Here is a 21,049-nt window from a genome sequence, read left to right on the forward strand (position 1 = left end):
ATGAGTTTGGATTTTGCTCTAAATGCATTGGGAAGCCAGAGGAGAGTTTTTAAGCCAGGCAGTGACATGAGCTGACATTTATTTTGTAAAGATCAATCTGGATGCTGTCTAAATACTAAATTTAGTGGAGAAGCAGGTGGAAATAGGCAGACAGCCTAGGAAGCCATTGTGACAATGAAACAATGGCAATAACATTAAAAATAGCAATCAACACTGATATGGTGTCTGTTCTAAGCATAAATGATTCCATTTGTGACAATCTTTAAGAAGTAGATGAAGCTATTATATATTTTATAGATGAGAAAACTGAGTCACAGAGAGGTTAAGTAACTTGACACAGACAAGGGGGTAGAAATGGAGATAAAGAAATGAACGGATTCAAGTTATGTTTTAAAGGAAAGCCAGCAATTGCTGGATCAGCTGTGGGGAGTGAGATGGGAGGGAAAGAGAGGAATCTAGAACCTGTAGGTGATGTGTTGTTTCCATCCCTGTTGATATTTAACAATGTGCTTGGCACATCACCAGTGCTCAGCACAAGATGGTACTTTCCTAAAAGCTATTGGGGATTGGTTTCTATTTAACAAAACAAGCATGTCTTTGTACTGTATGCATGTAACACTAGAACTTCTGAAGGCTAGTTTTTAAATCGTTTGTAACTACAGTGCTGTTTCATGAATGGCTGCATTTTAGGTAGTTAATACTAGTATAGATCTGCTCCCAATGACCAACAGCGAAGTAGGCTCCTCATAATGCTATCTGGAATGTGAAAATTGGCCCCAAGATCCCAGTGTGTTAAACTGAGTCACTTTGGGGCAAAAATAAAGAGAAGGACTTTTTTTTTTTTTAAGCCTGTGCCTTTATTAATTTTTAGATCCAAACACTCAGGTGGCTTCAGCTCAAGCCGCTTCAATAACTTCTTATTATCCCTTTTTAATTGGACTTTAGGGACATACCAAGGCCACTGTTCGCTCTGCCTTTCACAAGGGCAAGGGTGGTGGGAACAGTGGATTTATTTAGGCTCTCTCTCTTCTTTCATGTTTTTAAGTTTTCCTCCTTTTAAAAAAAATCACCTAAAGATTCTACTTATTCAGCACTTTTTATAGACAAAGCCTTGTGCCCTATGTTTATGTCCCACTTTCATTTTAAAACTCCCAACTGCAACCACCCCATGAAGTAAGTGGTTAGTGGACTTTCTAACCATAGAGTCAGGTTAAGTAATCCAGGAAGATGCAACTGGATCAGCAGTGCCAGGGTCTGACCTGGTCAGCCCGACTCCAGAGCACAGCCTCCCAGGTGTCTTACTGTGGATTCGCATGGGACTCTTACCTGTGACAAAAGAGGGCAAGGTTTAAGAGACTCCTGGCCTCCTTGTGTTTTGTTTGGTAATTGACAGATATTTACAGCATCTCATGTGTGGCATAGCTGTGGATTCACCCCTCACGCTGTCCTCATTGCCTATTGTCCAGTTCTTTCTAATTAAAAATGAGTTTGTGAATAAAATGGAAATAAAATTATATATAAAAAAACAGACTTGTGGCCTTAGGATTTCATTTTCTCTTTGCAGAAAGATCTGTGTGAGGGAGGCTGGCTACAGTGGAAAGTGTTTAGAGTCGAGCAGTGCCTTCTCTCTTTGGTAGCATTCAGTTGATAAGGAAAAGGTCATGATTTAGGAAGAAATCAGACAATCACGAGTTGTAGACTTGGAGCCTTTTTTTGTACATAGGTATATTCAGCAAACTTGAGTGAAAACTAATCTTTGGTTACTGGGCACGTCCTGGGCATTGCTCAGCCCTTTATTTATATCTGTTAGACTCATTTGAACCCCATAACCATTTTAAGAGTGCAAAACTAATATTCCCATCTTGTAGAGGAGAAACCACGGGCTCAGAGACATTTCATGACTTGACCTAAAGTATAAGATAATACAGAGCTTATCCAGGTTGTGAACTCAGAACTGTGTGTTTATAAATATTTTCAACCACAGTGTCCTGTGTCAAGAGTTTTTCAACATGAGGGATTTTGGGACATTTCTGTCAGACTGTAAACTCAGTGAGGCAATGGATCATGTCTTTTTCACCTTTGTTTCCCCAGGAAGTAGACATGCAAGTAATAATGATGTATAACTAAGTAGGTGATGGACCAATGGAGTGACAGATAAACAGACTGATGGGGAGAAGGATGGACAGATAGAATGAATTACCCTCTATGGACTCTGATATAACTAAACATTCCAAGACTCTATCTGTATATTTTGCATTGCTTGTACATGCGATATCATATCCTTCTAATTTAAACAAAGCCGAATAAGGAGGATGATCTGACCTCTTCATTTGCCCTTGTGTATCACGTAAGTGTTCCTGCTGTATGAAGATGTGGATTTACATGAAATCCTCTCTCTTCTCTTCTCCTTCTTAGTCTAGCATCCAGCAAGTGACACTCCGCCAACAAGCTTATCCTTATTATTTTAGCCCTCTCTCCTCTCTTCCCTCTCTTCTGCGGACCCATTACACTCTGAATTAACTGTTGATATTTATTTAATCAAACTAATCATTGAGAACTTCACCTCTGTTTTACATTTAGAATAAAATTTTAAAATCCCGAACTCTTTACAAGGGCCAAGAAGGTCCCGTCATTCTGGCTGCTCTTTACTCCTCTCCTAACCTCCTCTTTCCCTTGTTCACTGTCTTCAGCCCACTGGCCTTTTGGCTTCTCTGCAGATACAACAAGCATGTTCTTCCCAGGCAGAAATACTTGCTTTTTCCTTTGTATAGAGTGGCCTCTTCCCAGATCTTCACCTGATGACTCCTTCTCATCATGCAGGATTTGTTCGATTGTTCATTCATTCAATTAATCTTTTTTGCACCTCGAGTATGTGCCAGACATCATTTAGATGCTGGTAATCCAACAGAAAACAAAAGAATCTCTGCCCTCATGACGCATACATTTCAGCTGGGAAGAAAAATAAATATGCAAATGATGGTATAACGTAAGGTAATGATAAATGCTGAAATGTCAGCCTCCCTGACTATAGCTTATGTTTCCTTTCCCAAGATACTATCTATTCCATATATAAGGCTGCTTTATTCTTCTGTTAGTATTTATTAATGCTTCCAATGATAATATTTATCCTAGTTATTTATTTTCTGTGTTATTTGAGACCATGAGAGTCTTGAGTTCAAGGACCTTGTCTCTCATTTGCCTTTATATTCTAGAACAGTGCCTGGCACAGAGGAGCTCAATGAAAAAATTAATGATATGACACCATCTACCTGTCCATCTAGTAGTTTTCAGTATTTCTGTGAGCATCAGAGGAGCACCCAGATCACTGGAGCCTGTAGTGTTATTCACTGGGGACCCAGCAGTGAGTGATACAGTATAAGACCCCAGAGTAAAAGAGACAATTAAACTAATAAAAGTAATGAAAAAATTTAAAGATTTATGACAACTATTAAGAATGGTATAAAGCAAAGAATTATGGTAGACGGAAACAGGTGGGGAAGAGGGCTCTCGGGAAAAGGTAGCAGGAGAAGGACTTTCTTGAAGGTGATGTCTGTCGACTGAAAAAAAAATGCACAACCTAAAAGCTGAGAATTGTGTTTTATTTGGCGGACTTGTTGAGGACTGAAGCCAGGCTGACAGCCTCTCAGATAGCTCTGAGAGACTGTTCCAAAGAGGTAAGGGAAGAGCCAGGGTATAGAAGAGTTTTGCAAACATCAGGTAGTTGAACATCAAAATATTTCTACTAATTAAAGGAAAAACAAAAATCTCAAGTGAATGAATTTAGCGCTTTTCTGTATGGGAAGGTGCAAGAGCCTGGGTTCATTGAAATTGTTCCTTTGATATGCACCTTAACTTACCTAAGGCCAGAATCCTGTTTTCTCCATCTTTAATCCCCTCAGGGTCCACAGTCAGGAGGTGGGTGGGGGTGGGGCGGGGTGCAGTGGCCTGATGGCCGCAACATCATTTTTTTTACTGATACAGCAGGTGACTTTCTTCGTCCACACATCTAAGGTGAGACCTCGTGGTTGAGAGGCAGCTGGCCATACAGGAGCATTCCAGGAAGCAGGAACACTATTTGCAAAGTCCTTGAGGTAGGAGAGAGGATAGTGTCCTTGCAAAACAGAAAGGAGGCCAGTGTGCTTAGAGTGTAATGAGGGAGGGAGAGGGTGGCAGGACAGGGGTTTGGAGAGGTTACTAAGAATGAGATCGTAAAGGTGAAGCGTTTGATGGTTTTGTTGTTGTTGTTTTTTTTGGTACACGGGCCTCTCACCGTTTTGGCCTCTCCCGTTGCGGAGCACAGGCTCTGGACGCACAGGCTCAGTGGCCATGGCTCACGGGCCCAGCCGCTCCGTGGCATGTGGGATCCTCCCGGACCGGGGCACGAACCTGTGTCCCCTGCATCGGCAGGCGGACTCTCAACCACTGCGCCACCAGGGAAGCCCTGTTGTTGTTTTTAATTAAGAATCGCAAGCAGGATTGTGACAAGGTCTGTTATCTTTAAAAAAAAATTTTTTTAAACATCTTTATTGGAGTATAATTGCTTTACAATGGTGTGTTAGTTTCTGCTTTATAAGAAAGTGAATCAGCCATACGTATACATACATCCCCATATCCCCTCCCTCTTGCGTCTCCCTCCCACCCTCCCTATCCCACCCCTCTAGGTGGTCACAAAGCACTGAGCTGATCTCCCTGTGCTATGTGGCTGCTTCCCACTAGCTATCTATTTTACATTTGGTAGTGTATATATGTCCATGCCTCTCTTTCACTTCATCCCAGCTTACCCTTCCCCCTCCCAGTATCCTCAAGTCCATTTTCTACATCTGCGTCTTTATTCCTGTCCTGCCCCTAGGTTCATCAGAACCATTTATATTTTTTAGATTCCATATATATATGTGTTAGCATATGGTATTTATTTTTCTCTTTCTGACTTACTTCACTCTGTATGACAGACTCTAGGTCCATCCACTACAAGTAACTCAATCTCGTTCCTTTTTATGGCTGTGTAATATTCCACTGTATATATTTGCCACATCTTCTTTATCCATTCACGTGTCGATGTAAGTTATCTTTTTAAAAGATCATCCTGGCTGCTGTGTGGAGAATAGACTGTAGAAGGACCAGAGAAAATAACACTTAGTGCTTTAAAGAACAAGTGGGAGTTTGTGAAAAGGACATCAGAGGTTAGGACATTACAAGCAGGGGAACCACACATACAAAAGCACAGAGGCAGGAAACCTCCTGGTGTGTCCAGGAATCACAGATAATTTGACATAATTGGAATGTATAGTGGTAGCGTGTATACAAGGCAGTGTAGCATGTAATAACAGTTCAACAAATGCTGGCTGAATAATAGAATGGACTTAGATGGTTCTTAGCTTGCGACTCTATTATATTCAGTCTGTTTTTTGTTAGTTTCCAGATCCTTGGGTGTAGTTCACCTCCCTGTCTAAATTATAAATTCTTTGAAAGCAGAGGGAGAATCAAATACTTCTTTCTTACCAGCTACATAAATGAAATTTGTTTAAATCGAATGACATAGCAATACTTGAAAACGAGAAGATCCAGGGAGTGTGTTATAAGGGGTTAAGAGCATAGAATTTGGGGTCAGGTCAGATAGCCTTGGGTTTATATTTTGAGCACCACAGTCTCTGTGTCATCTTAGGAGAGTTATTTAATATCTCTGGGCCTCCTATTTCTTCACATGGGAAAATGGAGAAATCAATAAATCCTACCTTTTAGGGTTGCTGTGAGGATTGAGATAAATATCTATAATTCTACAAAGTACCCAGCAATGTTGTAAACACTTGATAAATGGTAGCGATTTGTCGTGTGTTTCAAGTGGCAGGGTTTGTCTGTAACGAGGTGTAGGGCTACAGGAAGCAGCTGGGAGTCAGGAGGCTGGTCTCCTAGGAAAGTCTGCCAGCAGCTCAGAGGGTGACCTTGCCTTCTCCTTCTTAAAACAAATGCTCTCAGATATGATGGTGCACTTCAAAGCAGACACCCTGAAATTTGAAATTCAGATATTTTAAAGCTTGAGCTTAACAATGAAATTGAGGGCTTGAGGTCATCTTTTGTTCATGCTGTGGAAGTTGCCGCTGGATTATTGAGAAATTGCTTTCATGGTTGCATTAGTAGAAGTCAGGGTGCTTTTAAAGAGTCATTCCTAAGTTCAGCAGTGATTTCATAGATTCTGCCTTAACCTCAAAATACAGGTTAAGTAATACTGTTCTCTTATAGATGATAATGTCAGGCATAGGGAAGTATAGTAACTTCCCTCTCACATGTTCCCAATATAAGTGACTATTATATAGAGGAATTGATCTGTGAAACCGTTGGATCAGCCTAATGATATTTTAAAAAATATCATCCCAGACTCACTTGTTAGCTCCTTGACTTTCACCATCAACCTGGGCTTCATCATTTTCATTGTAGTTTCTCCTTGGTTCTAGAGTGACTAGTAGTTTAGAGGAAAAGAGCATAGACTAGGAATTAGAAGGCCTGGTTTCTGGACCCACAATGGTGCTACCTTGGGCAAGTACTGAATATCTCCAAGCCTTAGTTTCCACATGTGTAAAATGCCTTATAGTGCTACTGAGAGGATTCAAGGAGAGAACATACATAACATTAGCATGAAGAGTTTGGTCAAAGGGGGAATGAGGGCGTGTGAGTTAGTGAATGGAAATCTCAGATCTTCTGTACTTTCCCATCTTCAGCACATGTGATTGTTTCTCATCATGGCTTTGCTTCGTAGTTTGTTTTGTCGTCTGGGGGCCTCTCTGCTGTGTGTGCCAATGACCTCCTCCTGTGGTGACTTCCATGGCAGTGGAGCTGCTCATGCTCCGTTTAGCTTCCGCTGGCACTTCCGTTCCCTTCCGAGACGGTCTCCAGCAGAGTGGTTAGGACCCCAGATTCTGGACTCACATATCTGGCTTCTAATCTCTGCTCTGCCGCTTACTACTCTGTGACCGTGGATCGTGCCTCAGTTTTCTCATCTGAACGTGGAAAGAATGACAGTATCTTCATAGGTTCAAATGAGAATCAAACAAATTGATACGTATACTTGAAACAGTGCCTGCACTAGTAAGTGTGTAATAATTATTAGCTATCATTATTGTTGACACGCCCTCCTTTTGAATGAGATCAATGGTTTGACAAAGTAGCTTCAGAGTTAGTAATACTCCCGAAACTGGGATCACTTTAACAACATTTACTTGGTCATTGTATTAGTCAGGGTTCTCCAGAGAAACAGAACCAGTAGTAGCACATATATTTTATATACTTATATATTACATATTATATTGTATATATTACATATATAATATTTATTTAATCATTAAGTATGAGGAATTAGGGACTTCCCTGGTGGTGCAGTGGTTAAGAATCCGCCTGCCAATGCAGGGGACACGGGTTCGAGCCCTGGTCCGGGAAGATCCCACATGCCACGGAGCAACTAAGCCCGTGCGCCACAACTACTGAACCTGCGTGCCACAACTACTGAGGCCCACACGCCTAGAGCCTGTGCTCCGCAACAAGAGAAGCCACCACAATGAGAAGCCCGCGCACTGTGGCGAAGAGTAGCCCCCGCTCGCCGCAACTAGAGAAAGCCCGTGTGCAGCAATGAAGACCCAATACAGCCAAGAAATAAATAAATAAGTTAAAAAACAAAAAAGAAGGATGAGGAAATGGCTTACACAGTTATTGAGGCTAAGAAGTCCCATGATCTGCCATCTGTAAGCAGGAAAGCCAGTGGTGTAATTCCAAGTCCAACAGCCTGAGAACCAGGGGAGCCAATGGTGTAAATCCTAGTCCAAGGCAGGAGAAGATGAGTTGACATGTCCCAGCTCAATAAGTGAGGCAGGAAAAATTGAGCGAATTCTTTGCTTCTGCTTTTGTTCTATTCAGACCCTCAGTGGCCTGCATGATGCCTGCTCGCATTAGGGAGGGCAATCTGCTCTGCTGAGCCCACTGATGCAAATGCTGACTTCTTCCAGAAACACCCTCCAGACACATCAGAAATAATATTTATCAGGACACCCTGTGGCCACATAAAATTAACCATCCCAGTCGTCGTACTTTTATGACTCTTTATAGAAAGAATTGGGTTATCCATTCATGAATTGGAAACAAAGAAATACCTACTGCCCAGGGCTGAATGACATTGGAGGCCTTGTATATGTTGTTTGTTGTTGCTGTTGGTTGTAGACGTCATAGTAAAATCCGTAAGGTTATGAAACTTGCAATAGTAGAATTAGGCCTGCATACAAACACGTGTGTACATGTGTATATGCATAAACATATATATGATTCATAAAATATAGGCATGATATACAAAGATGTGTATGCAGAGGTGTGTGTGTGTTCTGTAAAAATGGTAGAAGTGAGAGAACTGGTGGTAGAGGTGGGAGAACTTGAAGTCCAAGTGGTCGATGTGTGTAGAGGTGGAAGTGGTAGTAAACGTAGTAGTGCAAGTGGAAGTAGTGAACTCTTTGTGCCAAGCACTGCACTAAGTACAGCATAATGTACGTCACCTCATCCTCATAAAAAAGAGGATTAAAGGAAGAAGTGACTTGGGTCCAATTACCAGTCCAGGATCACAGCCAGGTGAAGCTGAGATTCAACCCCACTCCTCTCTTTCCATAGCCTGTGTCTCCTTATAAGCATTCTGCTCAACTGCTTCGTCTTTAACCACTATCTTATATGTAGAAGACAGAGGTTGGAATAGCTTATGAGAAAAAAAGAATCCTTTAAAATTTCTCGTGCATTTTTGGGAACCTGGCATGAATGCATTTTGAGATCGATTTTAGATAGAATGGATGCCATTTTTTAAAGTCTAATTATCAGTTATTTGATTGAAGAGTTAATTCTTTTTTTTTTTTTTTTTTGCGGTATGTGGGCCTCTCACTGTTTTGGCCTCTTCCGCTGCGGAGCACAGGCTCCGGTCGCGCAGGTTCAGCAGCCATGGCTCACGGGCCCAGCCGCTCTGCGGCATGTGGGATCTTCCCGGACCGGGGCACAAACCCGTGTCCTCTGTCTGCATCGGCAGGCGGACTCTCAACCACTGCGCCACCAGGGAAGCCCAAGAGTTAATTCTTTCGTTCAAGAATTTCTTAAGTGAAAAGCCTATGGGGAGAGTAGTCTTACAAGAAGTATTTGTTGGAAACAGGAACTTTCCCAGTTTGGGACTTTGAGTAATTGAGAAATCGGATGGTCTCATCCTTCCTTGTCACCAGGAACCTGTGGAATGTCACAGAGAGCAGCTGCTGGCTAAGCTACAAGTGTTCTTCCTGTTTCCAGAACATGTGGGCCATTGACATAAGTGGAAGAAGCTGGATTTTTCAACTTAGGTCCACACCCCTGATAAAACAAATGCAAAAGCCTCACTGGTTTTGCTGTTCAAGTCTCAATCGTTCTACTTTAACGCAAGCTCTTTAGATTTTCCAGAACTGTCGCATTGAAACTTTTCGACCCACCCTCATGCAGTGTGGCACAGGAGAAGATGAGAAAGGAAACGTACCCGTCAGGCATTTTCACATGTTAACTCAGTTATTCGCCCATCAAACTGCCAATGACCCTATGAAGAAATGAAGGCTCAGAGGAGCTAACTGTTCGAGGCCACACGACCAATGAGAGGTGGATGGGATGAATCTAGGTACAGTGCCCAACACATGGTAAACCCTCAGCAAATAGCACCTAATCCTGCCATGAACAATGAGCAGATGTTTGAATGAGCTGCGTGAGCTGCTTCCCTAGCATGTACAGTCTGATACAGAGGTTGACGAATTATTTTCTCCAAAGGAAGGCGGTAGCCCAGGGGTGGACATGGCAAGTGGAAACAACCACAAGGGGAGTTCACAAGTCTGTGTTTTAGCCAGAGAGACCCCTAGTTGTTCAAAAATCTATTTTGAAGTTAGGTTTCCAAGCGTCCAAACACAATTAGAAAATACCTGCTTTTGTAAATCATCTGTAACATTTCCATTGCATTTATGGAGCTCTTGTTTCTCCAGGAACATGGATATTGTTGAAGATATCATTAAGAAACATTCGTGTTTTATTATGTAATATTTAAATTACTAGAGGTTTTCTATAAGAAAGTCAGAAAAGATAGAAACTGATGCTATGCCAGTAATAAAAGGAACTTTCCAAAATGCAAACCTCAACACTTCTTTTTTAAAATACTGTAATTTTGATAATATAATAAAATTACTAGCCCAATTTTGGTGATATGCCTATATACAGAGGGCAAATATTTCATTCAATATCTATAATATACCTTTAAAGTAGATTTTATTATTACTGTTGTATAGAGTAGGAAAGTGGGGATTTAAGGTATTTATTCAATACTTTAAAACTAGAAAATGGAAGAGATAGGACTCAAATTCATAAGTCTGACCCCAAGCTCCGAGTTTGTCTGTAATTCTGTGTTGCCTCCCAATAACGTCTGAAGTCCTGGAGACATGAATGTTTTAATAAATGTGGAAACAATGAAATTGAAGCATAGATGTATTTAAATTATAGAGTTATTTCTTCCCAGCAATCCAAGTTCATTATATTGACCCATGTTGTATTAAGTCAAGGTAGATCTCATATCCGGTTTGTTTTTTTTTTTTTGCGGTACACGGGCCTCTCACTGTTGTGGCGGAGCACAGGCTCCGGAGGCACAGGCTCAGCGGCCATGGCTCACGGGCCTAGCCGCTCCGCGGCATGTGGGATCCTCCCGGACCGGGGCACGAACCCGTGTCCCCCGCATCGGCAGGCGGCCTCTCAACCACTGCGCCACCAGAGAAGCCCCTCAGATCTGGTTTTAATGGACCGGGAAAAAGATAAAAGACATCCTCAGGTAACAAAAAGGGAAGTTTAAATACATGTACAATATCTTTTTTCCCTTTCAACATTAATCCTGGGACTGCGTCTCTACAAAGACAATTGATCTGAAAGACGACTTTTTTTTTACACTCTCTTGAAATTCTTTCAGATCATCTGAAGTCAGATATTTATTCATTTCTGACAAAAATAGTCCAAGAAATTGATTACACATCTTCTTTCAATATTTCCACAAATTGTTTCTTATTAATAAAGTTAATTTACCGTAGACACATTGAGATTGTTAGGCCATTGGAGCATAAGATATATGGCATAGTCTATAATTTAAGACCGTTTCTCTGGATTATTTCATGGAGGGGGAGGGGAACAAAATGATGAGGGGAGAAATTACTGGTGCATCAGAGTTCATATTTTTCCTCTTCAGCAAAATGAACTACTCATATACGTCTATTAAAATATTACAGAGATTGTGAAAAAAAAACCTGAAATATTCAAAGTGGTCAAACATAGATGGGAAAACAGTTGGTGGAATATGCTTATAAAATAAATAGAGGGAAAAATGTAAAGCGAACTCCAACCTTTTCATTGTCTATAACAACTATAAGAATATGGGGAAAATCAGGAAGATTACCAAAATGCAAAGAGCTCACTAGTGTGAAGGTGGGAGAATTATGGGTGATTTTTTTCTCTCTCTCTCCTATCCACAGTTGGGGTGAAGAAGTGGTTTTTCATTTGCTGTGGATACAGTTGAAGTCCCCTTTGTTTCATTCCCTAGTCCCATTTCTCATTCTTTCTTCCCAGTTGGAGGCAACTCCAACTGTGAATGTTGGAGTGAATCCAGTTAGGGTATTTCTTATTCTTCAGCTACAAACTCAGATATCTGTTAAAGATGCAGGATTTTATAGTTTTGTATAAACAGCATCTCATTTTATCCTTCTGAAACTTGAATTTTTTCAAAGCTGTTTTCATATTCTATCTATGATGATGCATGTACATCTAGTTTATTCATTATAATTGCATATTGTATGTTTCATCATATGAATGTATCACAATTTGTGTATTTTCTTACTGAGGGATATTTAGATTGTTTCATATTTTCACCTTTTCCAATGATACTGCAATGGTAATCCTCATGTATTTCCAGGTGAATATAAGCAAGTTTCACTAGGTTATTTACCTAAAGTAGAATTGCTAAACAATAGTAAATAAGGAGCTTCAGTTTTACTAGATATTGAAAAATTGTCTCCCAAAATGGCTGTGTCAATTCATACCCTCAAACCCGTGTAAAGAGTTTCTATTTCTCCATGTTCCTGCCAAATGTGATGTTATTTTCCAGTTTGGGGATTCTTGCTGAATTGTTGGATATGAACCAAATTCTCATTGTCTTCACTCCATTTCCCTGTTGACTATAAGATTGCATATTTACTTCTATAAACTATTCCCTTTTTCTCTTCTGTGATGTCTATCATATCCTTTTGTCCAATTTTCTATGGATTTGTTTTTTTTCCTATTTCAGGAGTTCCCAACAGAGTTTACATATCAGCTGAAGTTTATTACACTTTGCCATTAAGTGTGCTATTTGTTAGTATTTAATCTAGTTAAGAGAGTTATCTATGTGAAATGCTTTTTTGCATCTACTAAAATAATTTGGGTTTTTTTCCTCTCTTACTGTTTCAGTGTGATTAATTGCAATAATTTGCATCAGATAGATTTTCTGATGTTGAGCCATCATTGAAGTCTTGGAATAAATTTTAGTTATTCTTGAGTTAATTTTAATACTGACTAATTCATTTATTTAGTATTTAGTGAGTTTGGGCTAAAATTTCTTAAGTGAAATTGAGCTTTATTTTTATTTTATTGTTTGGTCATTTTGTGGTTTTCCTATCAAAATTACACTGTCCTCTGAAAATGAGTAGGGTAGCTTTTCTGTTTTTCTATCCCCTGAAACTTTGCTAAAAGTTGCCCATAAAACTACTTAGCAGACGAAAAGGAGAGAGGTGACCCGAGTGTGGAGGCGGGTGTGTGCACTATTGATTCAAGCCCTTTGATGGCTTATTGGCCTATCTGTCTTTCTAGTTCTTCTTCAGTCACTGTGGTAATTTTATATTTCCCTATTAATTTGCCAAATTTCCCTACATTTTCAAATTTATTGGCAGAGAGCTGATCTTAACATTTTCTTAGATTTCTGAAAATCTAAAACTAACTTTAGTTTTGTCCCCTTTCTTATCTGTGATTTACGTATGTGTGTGTGTATGCGTGCACGTGTGTGTAACTTCTCTCATTTTCTTGATCAGTCATGCTAAAGTATGGTCTAATATTTATATACCTACTTAAGCTTTCTTTTGGATAGTTTGTTTTGCATCTCTTTCTCCATACATTGATATGGGAGCTTTGGTTTGCCTGGTGGTTTTGAGCTGCATTAGCAAGATTTTTACAATGTCCTGTCAGATCCTCTCCATTTTTATTGGAGTAGACTAATCTATGTACATTTATTGTGATTCTTGATCGATTTGGACTTTTTCCCATTATATTTTATGTTTTAAATTTACTATGCAATTCCCTTACATGCATTTTTTTCCTTTTCTGCCTTCTTGTTTAATATTTAAGCTTTCTCATTGAATATTTTCCTTCTACCAGTTGAGAAGTTAAATATTCTATTTCTGTTCCTTTTAGTAATTACAATGAAAGGCATCCATAATTAACCAAGTCTAATGATAATCAAAATCTCTATCCTGCTCCTAAATGATACCTGAGAATAACTCCCATAGCCCTCTTTCACAATCTTCCATATTATTATTTAGTATTTTAAGTCTATTTTATTCTTAAACTTCTACAAATTAGTTATTTTTTACAGTCAGTATTTATTTAGATTTACCAATAGCTTTATTAATTTCTTTGATCACCATTGTTTCTTATATGATATTTCATTACTAGTTCAGTTTCATTCGATGTTTTCAGCAAGGATCTGCGAGCAGTAAGTACACGTATCTGTACTCTGAAAATGTCTTTGTTTCTCTCTTGCCCTTGAATGATAGTATATATGGAGAGGATTTTACATTGACAGCTATCTTAGCTCATTGCCTTAAGATATCCACAATACCCAGCATCTGTTGTTGCTAATGAGAAGTCCATTGCCAGTCTGACTGCTATTCCTTTGTAGATAATCTGTCTTTTCTCTCACACAGCTTTTACATTTTTTTTCTTTCACTTGTTCTGATTTATTAAAAACTGTATACCTGTGGATTTATTATTAAACCTGCTTCAATAGATAGATTTATTTCCCTTTTCAATATTAATGTCTTAGCTATTATCGTTTGAATATTGGCTCCCTTTCATCATCTTCTTTCTTTTTTGCTCTTAGAATCCCTTGTATATATAGATTGGACTTTCTCATTCTATCCTCCCTACTGTGAGCTCTCTTTTAATACTTTCCATCTCTTAATCTCTCTGTGCTACATGCTAGGTGACTTCCTCAGGTCTAACTAATTCACCGGTTCTCTTTTCTGCTGTGTCTAGTCTACTTTTCAACTTCTACATTTTTATTTCAAAAACTGTATTTAATGAAATATTGCCATTTGCAATAACATGAATGGACTTGGAGGGTATGATGCTAAGTGAAATAAGTTAGGCAGAGAAAGACAAATACTGTATGTAATCACTTAAATGTGGAATCTAAAAAATAAAACTAGTGAATATAACAAAAAAGAAGTAAATTCACAGATATAGAGAACAAAATAGGGGTCACCAGTGGAGAGAGAGAAGTGGAAAGGGGTAAGATAGGGGTAGGGGATTAAGAGATACAAACTACTGTGTATAAAATAAATAAGCTATGAGGATATATAGTACAACACAGGGAATATAGCCAATATTTTATCATAACTATAAATGGAATATAACCTTTAAAAATTGTGAATCACTGTGCTGTACACCTGAAACTTATGTAATATTGTACATCAGTTATACCTCAATTTAAAAATTAATTTTAAAAAAACTATATTTATGATTTCCATAACTCCTATCCTGCCCCCAAATCTATATTTTTTTCACACTCTATTGTTTTTCCTAATGGCTTTTATTCCTCACGTTATTTCTTTGAACACTTAAAACGTGCTTATTTTAATGTCACTTTCATATCATTCTAATATTTAATTCTCCCATTCGTTACATCTTCTGACTACCTATGGTGGTTCATCTCCTTGTGTGATTTGCACTTTTTCATTATACACTTGTTTTGAGTGGGAGTTGTTTCCTTTGGAAACCATAGGTGCCATGGGTGTGGGAGCATGTTTACAGAACGATTTCAGACTTCCTTTACAAGGCAGGTTGGGGGTGGATTTCAAGTAGCAGTTTTGGCTTTGTGTCTCAGAAATACACAGATCGTATGCATCTAGAACCCCTACTCGGTTCTGGGTTGTAGAGTTTCTGCCTTCTCGTGGGTGACTCTTTGAGCTCCAGTGGCCCTGGTCAGATAGCAAACTTCCCTGTTTGCTCCCTGGGAGAGTGCACAGTTATTTTTTAGAATTAATTTTAGAGATGGGATGGCATTTTGTGACCCTGGACCTTATTCTTTTAGCTCAGTTCCAGCTTCCCATTCAGGTGAGACCTGTGGCTCACACTGAACTTAAATCCCCAGCCATCAAATCCCCAGCCACCCAATCAGTGAGATCTTTCTTTGATCCCAATTTCCCATGGAGTACCTTGGATGCAATTCTCACTCATATCTTTAATTGTAAGTTTCCTCTTTATGTCTGGCACCTGGGGAATTTTACCTTATTGATTTCTAGGTTAGTTATGGGTTCTTGTTATAATTCTTTGCATCGTTATACTTCATCCAGAATTCCTCTGTATTTAAAGTGGGGGTGGAATGCCTTCCATGTCTGTTTAGGTCACCATATGGACCAGACTTACTTATATTCCTTCTCTAATGAGGAAAAAAATACCCAAAGTTTGAAAATATGTTTTAAAAATGTTTTGCTTTAAGTAACTTTTTTCCTCCACACTTCTCAGTGCTGAATTTGAAGAACCACATAATTCTGAGGCAACAATTTCCTGTCTGAGACACTCCAGCAACTCCATTAACCTGTGCACCACAAAAGAGATGGCTGATTGTAAGTCTGCTAAGCCAATTAATATTGTAACCCTGTATGGAATGAAAATGTGTCCAAAATGGTATTTTCCCCCCAGCTAACTCTAAGTTTAAAAATTCACAGTCATGTTGCTTTACTATCCCATTTCCTTTTATTTTGTCCTTGTCTAGTCTCTTAAAAACATAAATAAACCCAGTTGGGCATCAAGGCTATCTCCCAGCCCTAGTGCTGCCTTCTCTCTACCCTCTTCTATTCTCTCCTTCACCAATCTGCTTAGATGCTTTGCCTTTTATAGATACGTGGGAGGGAAAATCAAGATATGGCGATTCATTTTTCTTCCTTCTCCTCCCATGGAAACGTCATCTCTTTTCTCGTGGTGTCTGACTTGAAGTCCCCTGGTAACTCAGTGTGTGGAGAGGGAGATAAGAGACTGTGGGAATGAGGTCCTTTTGTTTAGCCTGAATAGAAGCAGAGGATGCGTTAAAAGGATCTGACCGCTCGTTCCGAGTTAAGTCTTCCGACAAAGCTCAGAACTTTCAGTGAAAAAAGAGAACCCCTCAGCCAAGATGATGAAGAAGCAGGGACTCAGAGCATTTCTACAGGTTTCTATATCTTTGTTCTGCCTATAGGATCAGCCAATTTTCTACAAAAGGCATAAATATTAGTGCTGGAATAAACACTAGTATTTATGGAGCCTGTACTATGGGCCACAGTTCTGTCACGACCTCTGTGTACATCCCTTTTGATCTAGAGGTTGTATGAACCCACTTTTAGAGACAGAAAACTGAAGATCAGAGAGATTGAGTTGCATAAGGTCACACAAGTAATACACGGTAGGGCTGTAATGTGCAACGGTTCAGACTGCCTCTAAGATCCATGCTCTTTCCACAATTTTATGCTGCTTCTCAGTCAGGAATGTTGACTTCCCTGAAAGGAGAGTTAGAGAGAGATCCTCTGCTACAACCTCTTTATTGTATAGACAAGAAGCCCAGGGCTCTGGGAGAGGAAGTCATTTGCCTGGGATCACACACTTAGGAAGTTCACGTGTAACAGTTAGAACCCGTTGAAATTTCCCTCCCCTCTCCTGGGAAATAAGGGGTTGAAGAACTCCTGGAAAAATTCTCTCCTAGACTGGGCAAACTCTAGGTTCTCCCATTTGGCTTGTAAAGTACTAGACATAAGAAGCAGGACTCCTGTCCCCATCAACCCAGAAGGCAGTGCTGCTCCATACTTGGGGTGTCCAGGCCCTTGCCTTAAGGGCACGGCTTCTCAAATTATAATGTTTGCATGAATCACCTGGGGATCTTGTTAAAACATCGATTCTGGTTCAGTAGCTCTGGGTTGGGCCTGAGATTCTTCTTTTCTAACAAGTGCCCTAGTGATTCTGATGCTGCTGGTCCACAGACCACACTTTGAATAGAAGGGCTGTGGGCTCTGTTGGGACTACATTCCAAAGCTAAGAGCTCACAGGGCCAAGGGGGCTCTCCAGTCAGAGCCTGCACCTTTTCTATGGATTACAGGAGACCCCCAGAATGCCCTCCCACAAGTGGCTTTCTAAGATCCTGCTTGGGCCTCTTCCCTAGGTCCTTCCTCCTCAGGACATATTGGGCTGCAGAGACATCTGTTCATGGGGGGCAGGAGAGGATGGGGTTGACATATGCAAGGCCCCTCCTGTGTAGGGTGAAGCTGAGGATTGAAAAGAAGGAAGGAAGGAAGCTGGACCAGAGGCCTACATTTGTTCTCTCCAGGCCACAGATGTCCAAGGTGGGCCTGTGGGGGACATCATTTGAGATACCCAAAGAAGGAACCACTAACCCAGGCCTCTCTTGAGTCTTCAACTGAGGAATTCTTTGTGTCCCTCCGTGCTGCTAAGGAAGCAAGTGTTTATGACTGAAAAGAGACAGGGCTCAGAAAATAACCCACTGTTGCAACTGAGAGGTAACTGAGCAGAGGGCAGTAGGAAGGCGGTAGGGTGAGAGAAGGGTGAGTGTGTGGAGAGCTTCCCAGGCCAGAATGGCATCTTGTGGGAGTTAGGAAGAGGCCTGCCAGGGCTGAAGAAGCTGGGGAACTGCAGCCTGGGATCAAAAAGATTCTGTTATATCCCCCACTCCTTTCTCTGTCCCTCTCTAAAGAGTCAAGATACAATTACCCTACAGGAGAAAAAGGGAAGGAAGTGGACTATTTGACCCCCACTTGTCCCTGTTCGTTTGACTGTTCCCATGTATTTCATCCTCTTTACACTTACTGGTTGAATGATATATGAACCTCAGTTTCTTCATCTACCAAATTGGTATAATGTCTCCTTTGTGTAATTGTTCTGTATGTTTGAGAAGGTAATACATTTAAAGTCAAGCGAACTCTGCTCTGAGATGATGGAGCAGATGTACTTTTCCCTGGTCCCCCTGCTAAGTACAACTAAAACCCCTAGATATTCTATATAAAAGTTATATATATATATATATATAGTATTTTTTATATTCAAACATAAGAAAACTAGAACATTCTGAAAATGTAGAAAGAAGAAGGTAGACCAGCTAGGGACCTCTGGACCCAACAAGGATAAGTGGTGAGATCCTTGGCTTTTCTTCTTGCTTCATATATCCCAGACTTGGAGCTGAAGTAGCTGCCAACCCAGAAACACCTATGGGCACAGACAAAACAGCTCCAACAGAAGCCTGCTCTTTCTGACCAAAGGACCAGGAAAAGGGGAGCCTAGAAAGGCCTCTAGACAACAACTGTTCTCCCCCAGCTGAATGTAACAGAAAACAAAACAAAACAAAACTGGCCCACCACCACCAGCCAATGCTGAGTGGGGAGTCTGGACATCCACCCTCATCAAGCTACAATGATGCACCCCAGCCCCTCCATTGAGGTGTTTTCAGAGAAGGCCAAGTAGAGAGCTGGGACTTTCATCCCTGCCAGGGTAACAAAACTCCACTTACAGTGATAGCCAGTGAAGACCATATGGGGAGCATAGACTCCAGCCCTCCACCCAGAAGTAACAAGGCATCCCTTCCCCTCCCTGTTGGGTTGGTGTCAGAGCAGACCTCATGGAGAGTCAGGACTTTAACAAACACCCAGTAGTAAAGGCAGCCACCCTCTCCCTGTGGTATCAGCAAAGGCTGTGTTGGGAGCAATAACAAGACTTAGCAATCCTAAATGTATACGCATGAAATTCCAGAGCTGCAAAATATGTGAACAAAAACTGAAAAAAGAAATAGACAAATAGACTATTATAGTTTGAGACTTTAATATTCCTCTCTCCACAATTGACAAAACACCTAGACAAAAAATCAGTAAGAATACAATAGAATTCAAAAACATTGTCAACCAGTAGGATCTAATTGACATCAATAGAACACACAAGAGCAGAATACACATACTTTTCAAGAGCCCATAAACATATTCCAAGATAGACCATATTCTGGGCCATAAAACAAAGCTTAAAAAATTTAAAAGAATTGAAATTATACAGAGTATGTTTTTAGACCACAATATAATCAAACTAGAAATCAAGAACTGAAAGGTAATAGTAAATTCTCCAAACACTCAGAAACAAAACAACACTTCTAAATGTGGATCAAAAAGTAAGTCTCAAGGGAAATCAAAACATACATTTGAACTAAATGAAAATGAAAATACAACATACCCAAAATTGTGGAACACAGCTAAAGCAATGCTGAGAGGGAAATTTTAGCCCTAAATTCTTATATGAAAAGTAGGAAAAGCCTCAAATCTAAAATCCTACCTCAAGAACATAGTAAAAGAGGAGCAAAATAAATTCAAAGCAAGTATAAAGGAAGAAGCAATAAAGAAACTTAAATAAACTTGAAAACAGAAAAACAATAGAGAAAATCAAAGAAATCAAAAGTGTGTTCTTTGGAAAGAGCAATACAATTAACAAACCTCTAGTAAGACTGACAAAGAAACAAAGAAGACACAAATTAACAATATTAAGAGCAAAACAGAGATATCATTACAAACCCTGCAGATGTCAAAAGGATAATTGAATATTATGCACAACTGTATACATGTAAATTTTGACAACTTAGGTAAATACTGAACAATTCCCCCAAAATCACAACTCACCCAATATAAATCATTTGAATAGCCCTGTAATTATTTTAAAAATTGAATGCATAATTTAAAAACATAAAAAAGTGATCTCAGTCTAGGTAATTTCGGTGGGGAATTCTACCAAATGTTTAAAGAAAAATTAATACCAATTCTACACAATCTCTTTTGAAAAATAGAAGTAGAAGCTAGCATTAACCTGATACCAAACCCAGATATCAGTACAAAAGAAGAAAACTGCAGCTCAATATCCTTCATGAGTATAGTCATAAAAATCCTTAACAAAATATTAGCAAATAGATTTCATCAAGATAGAAAAATAATTATATACCACGACTAAGTGTGATTTATTCATTGTAAAGTTGGTTCAGTACTCAAAAATCAATCAATTAAATCTGCCATATTGACAAGCTAAAGAAGAAAAAAAACACACAAACATATCGATCAATGCAGGAAAAGTGTTTGACAAATTCAACACCAATTCATGATAAAAAAAACTCTCAGAAAAATAAGAATAGAGGGGAACTTCCTAAACTAGATAAGAACATTTACAAAAAGTCTGCATGATACTTAATGATACAACTCTGAATACTTTACCCCTAAGATTGGGAACCAGGCAAGGATGTCCACTTTCACCACTCCTATTCAATGTAGTGCTGGAAGTTCTAGTGAGTGCAATAAGGCAAGAAAAGGAAATAAAGGAATACAGATCAAAAAGAAAGAAACAGTCATTATTTGCAGATGACATGATTGTCTAAGTAGGGTATCTCAAGGAATTTACAAAAAAAAAAGAAAACCTTCTAGAACTGATAAATGAGTTCAGCAAGGTCACAGTATACAAAATAAACATTAAAAAATCAATTGTGTTTCTATATACTACCAATGAACACTTGAACACTAAAAATGAAAAAAATGTAATACCATTTACAATCACTCAAAAAAGATAAATGCTTGGACTAAAATCTAACAAAACATGTATAAGAGTTAAATGTTAAAAACTACAAAATGCTGATGAAATCAAAGAAAATCTAAATAAATGGAGAAACAGTTATGCTACATTTATGGAT

At 39.4% G+C, this 21,049-nt stretch overlaps 1 protein-coding gene across 1 annotated transcript in view; it reads left to right on the top strand.

The window, feature by feature from the left end:
- Positions 1-21,049, top strand: part of FYB2 (FYN binding protein 2) — a gene marked incomplete at its 5' end in the record, with an annotated part of 134,727 nt that overhangs the window by 63,861 nt on the left and 49,817 nt on the right. Inside the window, 1 exon segment of the mRNA XM_082666830.1 lies at positions 15,829-15,929. Coding sequence (XP_082522956.1) covers positions 15,829-15,929 — 101 coding nt within the window.

This window comes from Grampus griseus (assembly GCF_964374135.1).
Source record: "Grampus griseus genome assembly, chromosome: 1".
Taxonomy (NCBI): Eukaryota; Metazoa; Chordata; class Mammalia; order Artiodactyla; family Delphinidae; genus Grampus; species Grampus griseus.